The sequence below is a fragment of the Vombatus ursinus genome, unplaced genomic scaffold (genome assembly GCF_900497805.2).
Source record: "Vombatus ursinus unplaced genomic scaffold, bare-nosed wombat genome assembly UNPS02014832.1, whole genome shotgun sequence".
NCBI classification, from domain to species: domain Eukaryota; kingdom Metazoa; phylum Chordata; class Mammalia; order Diprotodontia; family Vombatidae; genus Vombatus; species Vombatus ursinus.
This window is the reverse complement of record NW_020954610.1, coordinates 58,877,313-58,895,341: the sequence shown is the minus strand read 5'-3', so window position 1 is coordinate 58,895,341 and position 18,029 is coordinate 58,877,313. Positions and strand designations below refer to the sequence as shown.

General features: G+C 39.0%; 1 protein-coding gene across 1 annotated transcript; it reads left to right on the top strand.

Annotated features, from left to right (window-relative positions):
* Window positions 1–5,297: 5,297 nt before the first annotated feature.
* Window positions 5,298–16,501, top strand: LOC114025933 (UPF0764 protein C16orf89 homolog). The gene is made up of 8 exons (XM_027839468.1): window positions 5,298–5,556; window positions 6,614–6,763; window positions 8,551–8,701; window positions 8,930–9,047; window positions 9,810–9,945; window positions 10,485–10,589; window positions 12,292–12,336; window positions 15,497–16,501. Exons 1-8 carry the CDS (start codon window positions 5,364–5,366, stop codon window positions 15,595–15,597), a joined length of 999 nt encoding a protein of 332 aa, XP_027695269.1. The 5' UTR covers window positions 5,298–5,363; the 3' UTR covers window positions 15,598–16,501.
* Window positions 16,502–18,029: the final 1,528 nt, after the last annotated feature.

Genomic DNA, 18,029 nt, shown 5'->3' with positions numbered 1-18,029 from the left:
GTGGTGTAGAGTTATTGACCTTGTTGATGCCTTTTTCTTTATTTCAGTGGCTGACTGTCAGTCAGCCAGTCAGTCAATAAGCATGTATAAGCACTTACTATGTGTCAAGCATTGTGCTGTGCTAGGGATACAAAGAAAGATAAAAAATAGTCCCTTGTCTCACGGAGCTCACATTTTAATAAGGTATACATTTGTCTAGCTAGGTATGCAGGTCACAGGGCTTTCCCTCAAGAAAATCTACCCCAGGCTTGGGCATAAGCAGGGTTAAACATCCCTAATAGACAATGAGTAGATAGAAGGCAATCTCAGATAGGAAGGCACTAGCAGCTTGGAGATTCAGGAAAAGCCTCTTGCAGGAGGTTTGGTTTGAGCTGAATTTTGAAGAAAGCCACAAAATCTAAGAGGCAGAGATGAGAAGAGAAAGCATTCCAGGCATGGGGACTTACTAAAGGTCTAACCATCTTCTTTGACAAAAAACTCATGTCCCCCATCTTTCTTCATTTTCTATCTCCTTGGCTTTGACTCTATGGATCAACATGCCTGGGTGCTGGGCACCTCTCCCACTTTTTAGCTTCCTTTAATGTGTTGTCTTCCTCTATCAGATTACAAGCTCCTTGAGGGCAGGGACTATCTCTTTTTCTTATTTGTATTCCCAGTGCCTGGCACATAGTAGGCACTTAATAAGTCTTTCTTGAATTGAATTGAGTATCCTGATGGCCCTCATTTATCAAGTCATCTATAAGTGAAAATGGCTTCACGTATGGGCCAGAAGAGCCTATAGCCTAGAAGGGCTGTAAAATAGACTGTTTAGCAATCTCTAGTCTAGCAAAGTCTAACAAAGCTGGGCCTTATGACTCCACGGGACCCATATTTCTGGATTTCTCTTTCCATGAAGACCAGGGTAAGGGGAGACTTTGGCAGGCACCTAAAATTGGACAGACCAAATTACTGTTGGGTTTCTAACAGTTGGGCTTCAGGGTCCTCGATGAGGCCACTTTTGAAAAGCAGTTGCTCCCCTGTTACTGGGACCTAATTGCTATTATAGCACTCATATGCTTAAGGCTTACTCTCTTAGCCCCAACTCCACTGGCAAGCTGTGTCCCTAGAACTCAGCTACTACTCCTCTCTAGGATTCTAGCAGTAACCTTGAGGGGTTGTGGCTAATACTACGGCTATTGAGCTCCCATCCACAGTATTTTCCCTTCCCCTATATCATTGACAGTTACACTCTCCCCAGTATCATCTAACCAGAGGTTACTGCCCCAATATCCCTCTGACCAGTGATCTTTTCAATATCATTGATGGTTAGTTGACATCAATTGGCTTTTGCAAAAGGATAATTCCTGTGGCTTCAGGAAGCTGCAGCATGTGCAGTGGTCACACCCTAGTAAAACCATATTGGCAGACTGGCTGAACCAGGTTGAAGGTAACCGACAGGCCTCAAACCATCAATGATTTAAGAGGATGTCTATTCCAAGTATGTGAAGGCTTCTCCCAGCAGAATGGGTAAATGAGAACAATTTGTTCCAAAGACAAAGAAAGCAGCTGACGCAGATGTTATGGAACACTTTGAGCTTAAATCAGATATTGAAGACTTCAAGGTCACCCACTGGTGACCTTGGCATCCTAGGCCATCACCAGTCATTCTGACTTTTGTCTTGCCACTGAACTTCAATGATTCTGGAAGTGAGAGTAAGGCTAATGACTTTGTATAACTCTGCCTTACTTAAATACAATTCACAATCACCTGTGATTTCACAATCATCATCCTGTGATTTCATTTGTCATCTATGAAAAATGATGGACTAACAATGGAGTCCTGGATTTTTCCAGCACATCACACATTTTTCTTTCTCTCCCTGTTCGCTTCTACTTCTTTCATGTACCCTCCCATGATGTAATGTAATTGATTCCCCTGTAGGCGGGATGTTACCAGGTTCATTTCATAATGCCCCCTGTCTACTTCTTTACTGTTACTGCTTTGAGATTTCTGCCTTTACTCTATCTCCTTGCATAGATTTAAAAAGAAGTCTGTTGGTCTTTCTGTTATCACTCTGTTGCTGTTGCTATCCTTGCCTGCTGCATTTATTCACTCCTCTTGCATTCCTGTTGTTTGGAGTGTTCAAGAAACAAATAATCTCTTTAGTTCTGGTTTACTTTCTAAAATTTTTTCAAACTTTTCTTTACTATTTAATATCCATGTTTTTTCCTGTATAGTTAAGTTCAGATTTGCAGGATAGGTCAACCTAGGTTGCATCCTTAATCTCATTACTCTTTAGGACACATTCTTCCATTTCCTACTCTTTCTAGTGGGTAAAGAATAGTCTGGGTTCTTTGACCATCCTTTCCTTTGTATTTGAAGGTCTTTTTTCCTGATTGCTTGTAGAACTTACTGTTTCTGAATTGAATTGTTGCATTTAACCACTATGTGTCTTGGAGTTTTTAGTCTTGTTTTTTTTTTTCTCCCCTGGAGCCAACCTGTGAATTCTTTCATTTAGAATTTCATTTTCTATGTTCAGATGTTCTAGACAGTTCTCTTCTATTATTTCCATCATTATGGTGTTAAGATTATTTTGTCCTGTCATGTTCTTCAGGGAGATCTATGACCCTTAGGTTGTCCTTATGCATCTTGTCTTCAAGATCAGTTTGTTTTGCTTGCATAGTGAGTATATTTTCTTTTAATGTATTTGTTTTTTGCCTCTGTTCTTCTAAATTATCCTTCACTTCTGTATATTTGCATCTCCAATCTATTGTTCTCTTTTTTGTTTCTTTGGAGAGGCTTGTGCCTCTGAGTGGTTTCCCCAGGGGCTGGATATCCAACTATCTCAGCCTCTTCCCACATTGGGCAATTCATGATTCCATGACCTCTGTCTCAGCTGACTTTTGGGTAGTCAGCCCTGGGCCCAGCTGGGTGCTGTGCTCTTTCATTCAGGCTTGATGGAATGCTGCACAGCCAACACTCTCATCACCTCTCACTTGGACTATTGCAATGATGTCCTATCTTGTCTCCTTTGCTTCCCCCAATCAAATCCTCCACACAACTGCCAAAGTGATTTCCCCTAAGTGCAGCTCTGACCAAATCACTTTTTTATATTCAATAAACTAAGATGGCTCCCTATTACCTTTAGGATCAAACATAAAATCCTCTGGTTTTTGATGGTCTTCATAACTAGGCACCAATCTTTTCAATCTTATTATATATGAATCTTCTTCCTACACTCTATGGTCCAACCAAAATGGAATTCTTTCTGTCCCTCACCCATGATATTTCATTTCTCATTTTTGCACTGTCTTATACCTGGAATATACTCCCTCCTTACCTCTATCTCAATATCTTCCTTCTAGACCTTTAGAGCTCAAGTACCACCTCCTACAAGAGGCCTCTCCTGATGCCCCTCCTGATAGTGTTTTCCTTCATTAAGGACTTGTACTGAACTATCTACCATTTATTTTGTATGTACTCATGTTATACTTTGTACACATTTATGTTATTCTTGGTATTATTCTGTATGTACCTCTTAGGTTCCCTGGTAGAATGTAAGCTCCCTAAGAACACAGATTGTTTCATTTTTTTTTTTGTCTTTATATCCCCAGCATCTAGCGAAGTGTCTGGCACATACCAGATGTTTAATAAATGCTTATTGATTGATCAACTTGAACAATACCAAGGGAGTACATTCGGGAAAACTATAGTAAATTCAGCATATCTACATCATACTTTGGAAATCCACACTCAAAATGATAGTGACTAAAGAAATTAGTTCCTTTTACTTTTCAATGCAATAAATCTACAAGGAGAGAAGAGCTCTTTTCCATTTCTTCTCTTTGAGGAGCCAGATTACAATGCAAAGAGAAAACTACATTCATTGAAAGCGTAAAAGCTTCCAACTAACTCTTTCCATTTATCACTCCTTTATCTGTGTTGCTGGAGAGGAGAAATCACTTTTCACTGGAAGATCATCAAACTAAGAGGGAAAGGAATTCTGCCCAGCTAAACAAACAGAATGAAAACAGACCCTTTAGATAGCATCCATCAGTTCTATTGCATAAAGAAAATAGCTAAATGAAACAGAAAATTAACTTTGAAAACTGTTCTTGTTTGGAGAGGGAGGCAGGGTGGCTGTTTGAGCTCTTTCTGCAGCAAAAGACTGATTGAAAAAAGGTTTCAAAACTATTATGTGATTTTTCCTCTACATCACCTGTAAAAAGCTTTTTGCTGTGATTAGATCAGAGAAACTTTTGTATTTTAGCTGCCTATGATGGAGCAATTTTTTTGCTATGAAACAGCCTAGGGTCTTCCTTTTTAGAAATTCTATCTGTGCCAGGCTTGCTCCCTCATTTGCCATGTACAGGTTTGGCAATGGCCTACTGCACATGGTCGGACTGGTCCCATAGAAAAATTATTTTGACAGATGGATAGAGAAAGGGATAGGGGGAGGGGAGTTTGGGAGGTTGGGAAGAGAAAACCCAATTAAAAGGCTAAGCATTAAAGAGAAGTGAGAAGTGATGAGAGCCTGAACTAGGGTGGCTGGTGGCCATGTGAACTGAGAGTGGGGATGTGATTTGAAATAGAATTAACAAAGCTTGATTCAAAATAGCTGGTAAAGGACAGGAAGGAGTCATGGATAACTCCAAAGTTACAAACCTGGATGACTAGAGAATGATTATTACTTTGAAAGAAATAGGGAAACTTGTAGGAGAAGTAACTCTAGGTGAGGAAGACAGATATCATTTTGGACCCATTGGGTTTGAAATACCACTGGAGATGTCCAGTAGGCAGCTGGGAATGCAGGACTAGAGTTTAGGAGACAGAGCTGGATATATAGACTTGGGAGCCATCTATATAAGGTTGATAACTGAACCCAGGAAAGTCAAGGGCAGACCTGTCTGGGGCTTCGGGGGGGGAGTCCTAGGATATAGTTCTGAAAGCACCCTAGGAATCATCTGGTTAGAAGAGACTACAGAACACGAATGTTGGGAGAGAATAAGTCTTCTTTCCCCCACTCTCCCCTCATCAGGCTGTGCCTAAGGATTTCCAAATCCTGTGACAGTATTCCCAAGCAGAGCTACTACTTAATTCAGTCACACTGACCCCCTCCCCACCTCTCACTCTGAGGTCCTAACCTATAGGCAAAGTCATACTCAACATTCCTTTGGCATAGCCCTTCACTCACTACTTAAGACCAAACCAGCTGCCCTAGAGTGCAGAGTTGGCATTTATCAGCTTGTCTAGGGTAGTAGAAATCTTTGCTCCTCCTTTTGACCAGTGAGAAGTGAGAGAGGGGGGCGAGAGAGGGCAGTGTGTGAGACATTCAGCACAGGAACTGCTGCACACCACTTGGCTGAGAGGAAGAGATTGAGACATGTACTTACTGGGGCTGCTGCTGCTAATGCTGCAGTTACCACCTCTGTCTCTCCAAAATTCAAACCCCTCAGAGACCAGCGTTGCCATGGGGAAAGTGATCCTTTCTGCCCTGGAGAAAGCCACCTCCTATTTGGAGAAGAGATACAGGGAATTTAATCTGGATTCATTGGTGGGATTTTTGATGCTAAAAGGTAGGTTGACTTTTTCTTTTACACGGGTTGTCTAGCAACTGAAATTGTTTTCACACCTTTCTATTGATGGTAAACCTTGAGGACAGAAGATGAGCTGGAATTGGAACTTTTAAATTTTGAAACTTAGGAAGGGCACATGCCTTTTGATCTTTTTGTGTCCCTGGTCTTGCTTCTTTTGGCTTTTCAAAAATACAAGGAATTTTGAGAAATAACAAAGAAATAAAAATTGAAAGCATAGCTGCTTAGAGAACACTGCAGACCAACTGAGCAGAGAGGGGTAAGAAGTCTCTGTGGCTCATTTTCTTTCAGAATTGTACTAACAGGCCTAACAAGATGAGATTAAAAAAAAAACTATTCATGTGGAGAACCCAGAACAGGGGCTCCAAGAGAAAAGGGAAGGTTCTCTCAGTTAGCAGACTCTGCAGGCTACTTGGTTGGTCAAGGTCTTTAAAGGTGGGAACATGGTAGGAGTTTCTTGACCATATTCAATAACTTTTTCTGTGGGGAATGAAGAGCACCAGCAACCTTGGAAACTATCTAATTCAATTTTCTTTGATCATCTGGGGATACATAGCAATGATTTTTTTTGGCAGCCTCTGGGAAAAAAATGGTGTTGAGCCCTCCTACTATGGTCATTTCATCCTTTAGCTGTCTAGAGATCCTATTCCTCAAATTTACAAAATCAGTCATAAGCTTCCCACATATGACCTCATTTATTTTTGTAGTAGTGTTCTGAGGAAATAAGGGCACTTATCTTTCTGAAAATTTTTGGAATGGAAAAAGGGACTTGCCATAGGTCATAGAAGAGAACATTAAGGGCTGAGCTTCCCTGGCTTCCAGCCCTCTTGTCCCTCTTGCCTTTTGACCAATTGTGAGACTGAACTGTCAAGTGGAAGGGGGACTGGTACCTCCTGCCTGGTGGAGAGAACTAGAATGATAATGGTGAATTTTAGGGAAAGCAACTTTTGCCTAATAATAAGTAGGAATGAGATTCGGAGACATTTGTCTAGATAGGGAAACAAGATTTGATTCACAGGCCTCCTCTGTTTCTTCACAGAACAGCTAACTGGAGTCCTGGAAAAATGGGCCCATGACTCTGCCCTGAAACCCTTGACCTTGAGTGTTGAGGAAATACTAAAAAGGTTGTCACTAATCATCCTTGGAGCCAAAGTTTTCCTCAAAATTGTTGACTTCAAATACTTACAAGGTAAGATGGGTGAAGGCAGAATTTCTTCAGTAACATAGGATCTGAAAATATTTTGTCATTCTAGAGGTTATTTCCTAGACAAACTGGTCTAGCCTCCATGCTTAAATGATCACGAGAAACCTATGGAATTGAATGGACAAATAGCCATCCAGCCTCTTGACACATTACCAGAAGCATAATACTTGCCTGAAAGGTAGTAGTAGAAATCTTCTCCCATCACAATTACTTCAGATACTAAAATATCCCTCTGGCAGCTCCAGGTCTCTACCTGTACAAATGGGCTCATGTTGGAAGCCAAGCATTGAATATCATCATACTTAATGTCACCCTGAGTAGACATTATAACTGTGGCTAGGGTAAGGAACCCTCACTTTCTAAATGAACCAGGAGTGCCTGCTTTGTGGTTTTTTTTTTTTAATTAAACATCCCTCAGTAATGATATTCTCTGGGACTTAATGTGATCATTAAGAACCTCTTCCTATTGATGAGAATTACATTTCCTGATTGATTTCAGCCCCATATTTTATTAATTTATTTTGATTTATCAATAATCACAAATTTTTCTCCCCCTTCCCCCCCATCACCCTCCCCAAGACAGTGCACAATCTGATATAGGTTATACATTTACATTCCTATTAAACATATTTTCACATTAGTGATATTGTAAGTAAAAATTAAAACCAATAGGAGGAACCCTCAGAAAGAGGAAACAAAACTCAACAGAAGAGAAAAAAAATAGCAATTCAACTTCCATAGTTTTTTCTTTGGATGTGGATAGCATTTTCCATCACGAGGCCTCTGGAGATTCAGCCCCATATTTTGAAGGGCTAGCGTTGTCCATAAGTCTCAAGTTATTTGCCTTCAGGGTGATAAGGGGCCTTAAGTTCAAATCCTGACTCTAACACTTACTGCTTGTGTGATCTAGGAGAAGTCAGTTAACCTCCCTAGGCCTCAGTTTCCACATCTGTAAAATTGTGGAAGTTGGACTGGCTGGTATCTGAGGTCACTGATAGTTCCAGAGTTATGATCTTTTATCCTTGTGGGATCTATGATCGTACTAGAAGCCTAGGTATGGGATAGGTATGTCTAGAGTATCAGTGGATCGATTCTCAGACCAATATGGGTTGGACTATGTGGTTACTGAAGTCCCTTTCAACTCTCAAATTCTATGATTCTGTGAGAAGCCATTGTCAGTCAGGCAGGAAGCATTTATTAAGTGCTTACTATGTGCTGGGCACTGGGCACAGGTCCTTTGTATTGGGGATACAAAAAAAGGCAAAAAACGTGGTCTCATAATTCAAGGAGCTAACTTTCTAATGGAGGAGGCAATGTGCAAATAATAATAATAATTATATAAGCTAACATTTATATAGTGCCCACTATGTGCCATGTATTGTGCCAAGCACTTTAAAATGTTATTTCATTTGATCCACACAACCACCCTGGCAGGGAAGTGCTATTACTATCCCCATTTACAGAGGAGAAAACTGAGGCAAACAGAGAGGTTAAATGACTTGTCCATGGTCAGACAACTAGTGTCTGAGGAGGGATTTGGACTTAAGTCTTCTAGACTCCAGGTCCAACACTCAATCCACTGTTTCACCTAACTGTCCCAAATAATTATGTACATACAAGATGGATAAATGGAAGGTAATCTTAGAGGAAAAGGAATGGGGGAAAGACAGGGAAAGGGAGGAGATAGACCAGGAAAAGTTTGTCAAAGGTTATACAAAACTACCTCCTCTTATTGTGTCACTGATCAAATCTTGCTTTTTCAACTCTGACAGAATTCCAAGAGACTCTACAGCCAGAGTTTTGGAAGCTTCCTTCTTCATGGAGTCAAACAAACACCTCCATGATCTACTCCAAGTTCAACGACTCAAATCCTTTCCCAGCAAAATTGAGTGATTCTTGCATGACACTGTTACTAGGAACCACGTGAGTTTTGTTCTCCTTTCTTCCCCGGATAGAAAAATATTAATAGTCACCCTTTCCATACAAACTCTTCTCACAGCACCTGCTTCCATTTCTATGTGCTATTCAAGCCTACGTCTAGTTTCTATAATGGTGACAAAGGCCTGTGCCAACGTGGCTAGGCCTACGGCTCTCCTGAACTTCATTCATTGCTTTCCCCACATAAAAAGCCTGGAACTGCTTGCTCCTCAGGGAGAAGAACGGTCAGCCCTGCAGAGTCACTGACTACTGCGTGGGACTCATGACTGCACCTGGAAGAAGTGGCGAAGAACTAGTAAAACAGCTCTTCTACTTCCTAATAGCCAAAATGGTAAGTTCCAGTAGGTCGCTTCAGAGCACCAGAAAGCTGGCCAGCAGCACCACACACTGGACAAGTGTTTTAATGGGGATAAAAAAAAACAGAGAATGACAAGTATAGTTTTCCCTTTAGTATGTAATGCATTGTCTGTATTTTTTCCTAATCTATAAGCCATCTTGCTCTCTTTCTAAGCACCAGCAGATTCCAGCTTAAAGTGTTAACTTTATTATTATTTGTATCTTTCCAAGTAGGGAAGGATTTCTCTACTACTGCTTGGACTAGTAGTAAAAAAAAAAAAAAATTCTCCTTGCCTTCCTGTTCCTCTGAAGCTCTGTCAGATGTATTTGATCCAAAATTAGAGGTGGGGAGAGTTGTCAATAACTGAGAGCTCAGTGAAATGTTTTAAAATACTTTTAGAAATTCAAGAACTTCCTTGGCATAGGAAGAACTAGCTCTGTTTGCTTTTGATAAGAATGTAAATAAGTAGATCAGTGGATGGCCTCTGCATTTTTGAACTAATGGTCTCTCAGACCCCGTTGTAGCTGTTTTTCTAAAATATTAAAAGGATTATTCTTAGACAACACTACAGTTACAGGGTCCCGATGAAACAACCTGAGAGACTACCTGAAGAAGGAATCCAGACAATAGGCTTCACCTTAAATACACTGACAGTTTAAAAATCTATCTCAAAACTGTAACTTTTGCATATAAGAACTGCCACTCATTGCTACTCGCAATGCTCATTTCATTGCTCTCTGGTTGTCTGTTCCCTAGAAAGAATGCTCAAGTGATCTGTTCCTCCGATCAAAATACTACATGGACATCTTTTGTGCTAACATGATGGAATGGAACTTGAAAACAGAAAAAAATGGATTCTCGTTCCAAAATAAAAATATCTTCATGACATATAGTATGAATTGCCTTCCATTCTATAGATAAGTGCAAATTATCTTCCTTGTCTTTAAATAAAGACACAAACATACGCACACACATACACATATTTTGCCTTTGTCACAACCCTGCTCCCCTAAACTACTGAAGAATGAGAGAAAATTTAACTGACAAGCATCAAAAGCCCCTGGTGTGAGGGATAAAGTAAACCCAAATGTTAGAGGTTCTTTAGCTTGGAAACTCAAATCCCACCAGGACTTTTCATCAAACAAAGAATCTATGAATTTCATCCAACATTGACTGAAACCTCTTAATGGGGGAGGGGATGTTAAAATGAAAGTTGAACTAGGCTGTGCCTCTTGTTGCTATAGCAAAGATGTAGTCTTCCCTACCAGCCAAGAGTCCCAGTGGCTCAATAGATTCAGTATTGCTCAGGTTGGTACTGAGCCCTGAGACACAGAAGGCACGTAAATGGGAATAGAGACAGGTTTATGGGAAGGACTGTCAAAGGCACCCAGAATGTTGGGAAGATGACTAATTCCATCTTCTTTTCTTTAGTCATGCTCTGTGGATTTTCTGGGTACTCAGATTTCTACAAGATCCCTTGGATTAAGACTATTCTCAAATGGCAGAATTCTGGGGAAGGATGCTATTGGAAGATTTGTAAGTAAAGTTGACTGCCTTGGTGGTAGGGAAGTTGAGGAGTTAGAGAAGATAAAATGCAATCTGTCATATTCCATCAGATGAGGTTGTAACATCAGGCTCTTGGATTCCTTAGTAATATCAAATATCATTTCCTCAAACATTTGATAAGGCAAGATTGAGAATATATGTGTGTGTGTTGTGTTGGGGAGGTAGAGCTATTAAGGATAACGGAAACAAGTGATTAGTAAGGGCTACAGAGATTTGCATTTAAACACACACAATAAACAGAAGGTCTGGAGATAAGGGCTAAGGTCACAGAAAGGGATCTGGCAACCTCAAGAACCAATATTATAAGCATACACAATGACCTTCTTGGAAGTCAGATATATGAATTATCTACTATGGCCTCAAGATATAAATTAGACAATTTGTGGGACCTAGTATTAGGTCGTTCTACCAGACTGGTCTCCTCTTTGTTACGTTTTTGAAAACCAAGCAGATGGGAGCAGCTAGGTGGCACAGTGGATAGAGCACTGGCCCTGGATTCAGGAGGACCTGAGTTCAAATGTGGCTTCAGACACATAACACTTACTAGCTGTGTGATCCTGGGCAAGTTACTTAACCCCATTCCTAACCAAAAAAAAAAAAGAAAGAAAGAAAGAAAACCAAGGAGAGAATGGCTTCCAGTAAACACAATAAATGACAGTGAAGAAGGAGTCAGGTACTCCTCTGAAATTCAAAGAAAACAGTAAAGTTATTTCTGTCACCTTCACATCTTGACATCAGAGGTAGTCTTAGTGGGAAATGAAATACACAGCTCCTGGATACACAGAGAAGGGGCCTGGGAGGCAGCACAGATAGCTATTTACACCCTATATAAGGCAGTCCCACCTAATTTTTCATAATAACATCAATGACAAATTATAACCAAACCCCACTGATAAGTCACAAACCCCTGCTCTAATAGTGCTGAGCAAATCACCCATTTATAACATGGTTCCTGTGGAACATTCCTCTTTAATGCCATTTCTTTTAATGCCATTTTCATGGAGAATGAATTAAAGGTATTAAGTGGATGTTGGACTATACTCCCTACTGAAAGCAAGAAGTAGGAGGTTCAGCATTAAGTTCTAGTCTCTAGAACTCTTAGGACAAAAGAGCAATGAGTTTTAGAAGAACAAGTGATCACTGTGGGTGAGCAACTTTGAGACAAAGATTTATTTGGAGAATTATGATGATGATTACTCATCATAAACTCTTACTGACCGCCAATAGTGCAGTGAGGCCTTCACAAACATTAAATCAGACCCCTGCCTCTATGCTTGGTGTTCATAATCTCTATCCAAGGGACAGATAAGACAAAACATTATGACAAGACAAACACTTTCAGGGAAGCAAGGACCTGAGCTCAAGGCTTTACAATGGAGTCTCTAAGTTGATATTTAAATGGAGGTTGTGAACGAAGTTGACAACATGGAAGAATTTTAAGGAAGAGGGAAAACTGTGGGAGAAGCAAAACAATTCTAGAACACAAAGAAGAAGACATCCCTCACATTTATATAGCACTATAAGGTTGTAGGCAGAAAAGGAAGCACACTTTAGAAGTGAAAAAAAATACAATAAGTTTCCCACAAGTCAGGAATGATGGAGATGAGAATAGATGAAGAGAAAAGAATTTGTACACATTCATGATATTCCCTTCTATTTCTTCTCTCACTAGTTGTCATTGGAAACCGGCCATTAATGAGAGGCAATCACCTTGAAGGTAAAATTCTTGAAAACAAATAATATGTATTTCAAGTACATGAAGGAAGACACCTAATCAAATTCTGTACATATCCTCTTCTCATACACATATATATCACATTTCACTATGAAAAAGGTAGTATAACTTCTCAGATATATATATATATATATATATACACATATACATACATATACACACACATACATATATATATGTATATATACATATATATGTTGCATTTGCTCTTCTGGAAATATACATTTAGACCACATTCTTTAGGAAAAAAGTAGAGGGGAAACCATCTTCATCAGTGTTAGGCAGTCCAGAAAACTAAAGGATGAAAGACTTGGGGATGAAAGAGTGGCAAAGATAAGAACAGTTGTGATATCATAGGCCTAATCTAAATATTTGCTGCAATTTCCTATTTCTCTAACAGTTTGATGCAGTGGTTTTTTTTTTCTTTTCTTAGCTATTCATTTTCAGGTTTCAGCTTCAAGCAGAAAGCAAGGTAGAGCCCTGTTTGCTTGTTTTAGTCAGCATCTCTCTAAGAAAGATTATTGCTTTTAGTAGTCAGAGCAGCTAAAAAAAAGTGAACCAAATCTAGACCTTTTCAAGACCTTAGTCCTTGTTGGCCATCTAGTCCATCCCTATATCAAAGAATCTCTGCTTTAATGTACCTGACAAGTGGTCATCTAGCCTGTGCTTAACGACTTCCAAGGAGGGGTGATCCACCAGCTTGTGAGGGAACCCTTTCTACTCTTCAAATCATGAGGAAGTTTTTCTTCTTGTCAAGCCTACATTTGCCTCTTTGGAATTTCCATTCACTGCTCCTGGTTCTGCCCTCTGGGGCCAAGTAGAATAAGTCTTTTCCCTCCTGCATGTCACAGTCCTTCAAACAGATATGACAAATATCATATCCTCCATCCCAATTCTTCTTTTCTCCAGGCTAGGCATGCTCAGTTTCTTAGGCTTATCCTCATGTGCCACGGAGTTAGGCCCTTCACCATCCTGGTTGGGCTTCTCTGGATACTCTTCAGCTAATCAATGTCCTTCTTAAACTCAGTTACTCAGAGCTGAATACATTACTCCAAATGAGGTCTGAAAAGGGCAGATTCCGGTGGGTTTCTCCCCTCCATATTCGAAAAGCTCTGCCCCTCCAAATACTACCCAAGATTGCATTAGCTTGGGGCAGCTAAGTGGTACAGTGGATAGAGCACCAGCCCTGGAGCCAGGAGGACCTGAGTTCAAAGACCTCAGGCACATGACACTCACTAGCTGTGTGACTCTGGGCAAATCACTTAATCCCAATTGCCTCACACACACACAAAAATATTGCATTAGCTTTATGGGCTGCCACATCCTGCTTCCGACTCATATTGAGCTTGTGGTCCACTAAAACATCCAGATCTTTTTCAGAACAACTGTTATCTAACCACACTGTCCCCAAATTAAATTTGTTGGGGTAGATTTTTTTTTGTACCCAAGTGTAAGACTTTAGGTTTATCCTTTTTGAATTTTATCTTATTAGATTTAGTTCAATGCTCTAGCTTGTCAAGAACCTTTTGGATCCCAACTCTACCACCCATCTCACTTTGGTTTCATCTGTAAATATGATGAATATAGTCTATGTTTCTTTATTGACATCATTAATAAAAACATTATGCAACATAGGCTCAAGCACAGATCCCTGAAGTACTACACTAGAAACCTTCTGCTATGGAGGCATTGAACCAAGGGTGTGCTGGTAAATGTATAATGATCAGGCTCTCCAGAAAAAAAAAATGGATTCACATACTTTTAAGTTTAATTTGCATAATGAACACTTTCTTAAGTCTAGATAATCAACAAAACAATACATAAAGTATTGACTTACACTGATTACATATTTATGAATTGTAAATTCTCACAATGTAAATTTAAAAACCAGCACTTGCAAGCTGGATAGAACTGGCTACAGTACAGCCTTGCATCAAACTATTTGAAAATGCTCTTTGAGTCTGCCATCCAACAAGTTTTGAATCCACCTGATTATATTATTATCTAATCCATATTACTCCATTCTCTATAAAAATAGTATGAAATATTTAATGAAGAGTTTTGCTGAACTCCAGGTAAACTATGCCCTGAGCTACTAATTTAATAATTCTTTCAAAAAGGTAAATGAGTTCTACTTTTTTCCTTTTTTTAAATAGGGAAAATACTTGTTCTTTTTCCAATCATGTGGTATATCTCCCATTTTCCATGATCTTTCAAATGTTTCTGACATGAAGGTGTTCCTCTGTGATTTCAGAATTGTATTTTTTAGCATTTCTCATTTCTCCTGGGTCAACTTCTCCAGCAATACTTTGCTTCATGGAATCTTACCTATCCTTTCTCTGAGTCCTGCTTTTCTAAAACCTAGCGTGTCAGACTATACCCAGATTTCCTCTCCTTTATTAAAACTCTAGGATAGAGTGGTGAATTTCCTCTAATATTCCCATTGTTTCCACCCCAGCAACCACTCCTCTCCATTAGTGAAAATAAGATCCAGAATAGAATTTCTCCTTGTTGGCTTTTCTGTCTTTTGAAGGATGAAATGATCAATCAGACAAGCTAAGAGGTTATTAGCTGGCCTTCTTTTCACAGCATGATAACTCCAGCATATGTCTGGATGATTGAAGTCTCTCATCACTCTATTATAACTCTGTGCCAGGTTTGTGATCTATTCCCCAAACTCCTTACCCATTTCCTCTTGATGTCCAGATAGGCCATAGTGTATTTAAGTAACAAAAATTCCTTTCTAAATTAGGACTCCTAATTTTTTGTTTCTTTTAAACACTTAAGTTCATTTAGTATTGTGGAAACAGAAGAAAAGATATAAGATTGGGATAGAGGAGTAAAGCAATCTTCATTCTGTCCATTTCTGCATGAATCTGGACTCCCACTCCCTCTCAGTTTGAGTAAAATGGGAGAATAGCCTTGGCTCCATCATATCCTAGGTAAAACGTTCAAATGAATAAAGACATATGACACAGCTAAAGATAAAAAACCCTTCTAAATAAAATAAGGCACATGAAGTTAAATGTCCATACTTGAAGCTGAATAAATGAGTGATGACGTCAATGTGTAACTATGGTAACCCTCAGTAGCAATGAAAAGCATATGTGATGCGCTGCCTAACAAGGTTCTTTCTCCCCAGGTGGTTGTTCTTCCCTGAACACAGCAGCAGCAGTTGCTTCCTTGGGTGGCTTTCTTTATTACTTTGCAGACAATTCACCAACCATCAATAAGTCCCATTAATGCCTTACAACAACCAACCAACGACTGAAATGGATGACTCTGTACCTGATAATCCTTTTTGTGATATGTTCCCTTGGGTCTTGAGTTTGCATATATTTCTAAAGAAAGAGATAAGCAAAGTACAGGTTAGATTAAGATTAGAAAAACCTTGCGTTATTCTAAATCAAGGCTAGTAAAGATAGAAGAAGGAGCAGAGTGACAATATTAATTGTATCCAGCACAATGGTTCCATGAATGTTCCCCAGGAATGATCAAAATCAGTTGGATTCAACCAATATTAAGCACCTTTTATGTGCAGTAAACTGTGGTAGGTGCTAGGGGACATACAAAGATGAATAAATATTGCTTTTCTCACAGAGCTTACACTAAAAGAATCCCTTCTTGTACCCCATGGAAAGGTAAATTCCATTTATTCAATGCCAGGAAATTCTGAGGCTAGGGATTCTTAGGCTTTACAAATCCCTACCTATCACAGACTAGAATATATCACATATGGTATGATAAACAAGTAAATGTGGTAATACCAGGAATAGGATACTACAATGATCATAGCTAAAAGTATTCTACTTCACAACACTTGCTTATTGAGGGAGCCCCCCAGAACATTTCCTTCTCACCGTTCTTTTGGTTTCATAATTAATGGCATCTGATTTTAAATTATAAATGATTATTCATCATGCTCATAAATATGAACTCTGTTGCCTCAATGGACTCACCAAGCATGGACTATTAAAGACTTCTTCATTCTCTGCTCTGCTGATGATCCCTTTTGGGGACCCTAAATATTATTTAATATTCTCCCACAGCTTAGCTCCTCTGCTTCCACAATCTGTGTAGCCATCTTTAGGGATAATCAGTTTTATAGAGGCATATGTCTAGACTAATAAATTAAATTTGCATTCAATTAATAGTGTAAGTGTTTTTTTTTTCCCGTATTATTTAGAATGCAAGCAGAAATTTGGAAAAGGCTTGTGCTTTCAGAACCTACGAATACAAATTCCACAGTAATATGTGAAAGTATATTTAGGTGTCAGTTCTGTTATTTCCAGTGTGGGAAATTTAAGCTTCTCTAATAATAATGGTCCAAAAATAGCACTTCTACTCAAAAATGTACCATCTAGTACTAAATTCAAATCTATATATAATGAAAGTACAGCTGAATTCCTGTGGCTGAAGTCTTCAAACCTGTTATGTCTCCTACGGACCATGCAGGAGCCATAGGATGTGTCCATGTGCTGTCCATGGGACTGGTCATTCACAGCCAGTAGCTATCAGGTGTTTGAGAATCAGACTCTAGAATCCCAGGGCTAAAGGATACTTTTAAAGGCCATTTCATTTTCTTCCAAGATGGGTCACACTTAAGCCATCACCAAATGATAAAAGTTATTCTATAGTGAGTGACCTCCTTAGGAGATTTCAACACCTTCCTTAGTTATTAATCATTTCTATTTTAAATCCTGCCACCCTCCAGATATACTGCAAGATGAAAAACAGCTGGTCACCATCTTCTGCAAATGATAATCAGAACTAAAACATTATGCACTTCTTTTTTAGGTTGAATAAATCCCAGGATTTTTTATCTTTATACTTAAGATGTTGTACTCTAACCTTTTAATCATCTTTATAGATCTCTTAACCCTTTTCATATCTGTCTTAAAGGTGTGGAATCTAGAGAAATGCTCTTAACAATTTATCTGATTGATTCAATTGATTTTTTATCTTACTGACTTTTGGGAAATGAGTGGGTCAGAATCTAATATACACATAGCATTTGAATATAATCTAAAGATTTTTTTAAAAAGCATTATTGTATTTCTTTTTTTTATTTTTTTTGGTTAGGCAACGGGGTTAAGTGACTTGCCCAGGGTCACATAGCTAGTAAATGTCAAGTGTCTGAGGTCATATTTGAACTCAGGTCCTCCTAACTAGGGCTGGTGCTCTACCCACTGCGCCACCTAGCTGTCCCTAAAGGTTTTTTAATGTTTACAGTGAAAAATAAATTTTCACTTGATACAAAATTAAGTTTAGATAGAATTAGGCTGCACCCCAAGCAATTAATGTAGAATTTTGATACTACCTTCAAGCCAGGCATAGATCAGGTTTTCACCACCGGCTAAAAGTAATGAATGATGGAAGCTTAAGTTATTTCAGCAGAAAAAAAAAATGTCCTCTAAAAGAAGAAACCTATTAGGCTCACAAGTCGTTCTAAACAAAGTTGAATCATAACTAAACCTGTGGTTTGGAAACTATAAATATGTCAGAAGAACTTCAATCCTAAATGAAAGTGAATTAAAAGGAAATTTAATATGATAAAGATGGACTGTTACCAGTGTTTTGATTTATAATGTCCTAGGATAAAAAGTAACCTAAAATTGAATTTTCTTTCCACTGTCCTGCAATTTGATACTCAGGATGAGATAGGAAGTTCCTCA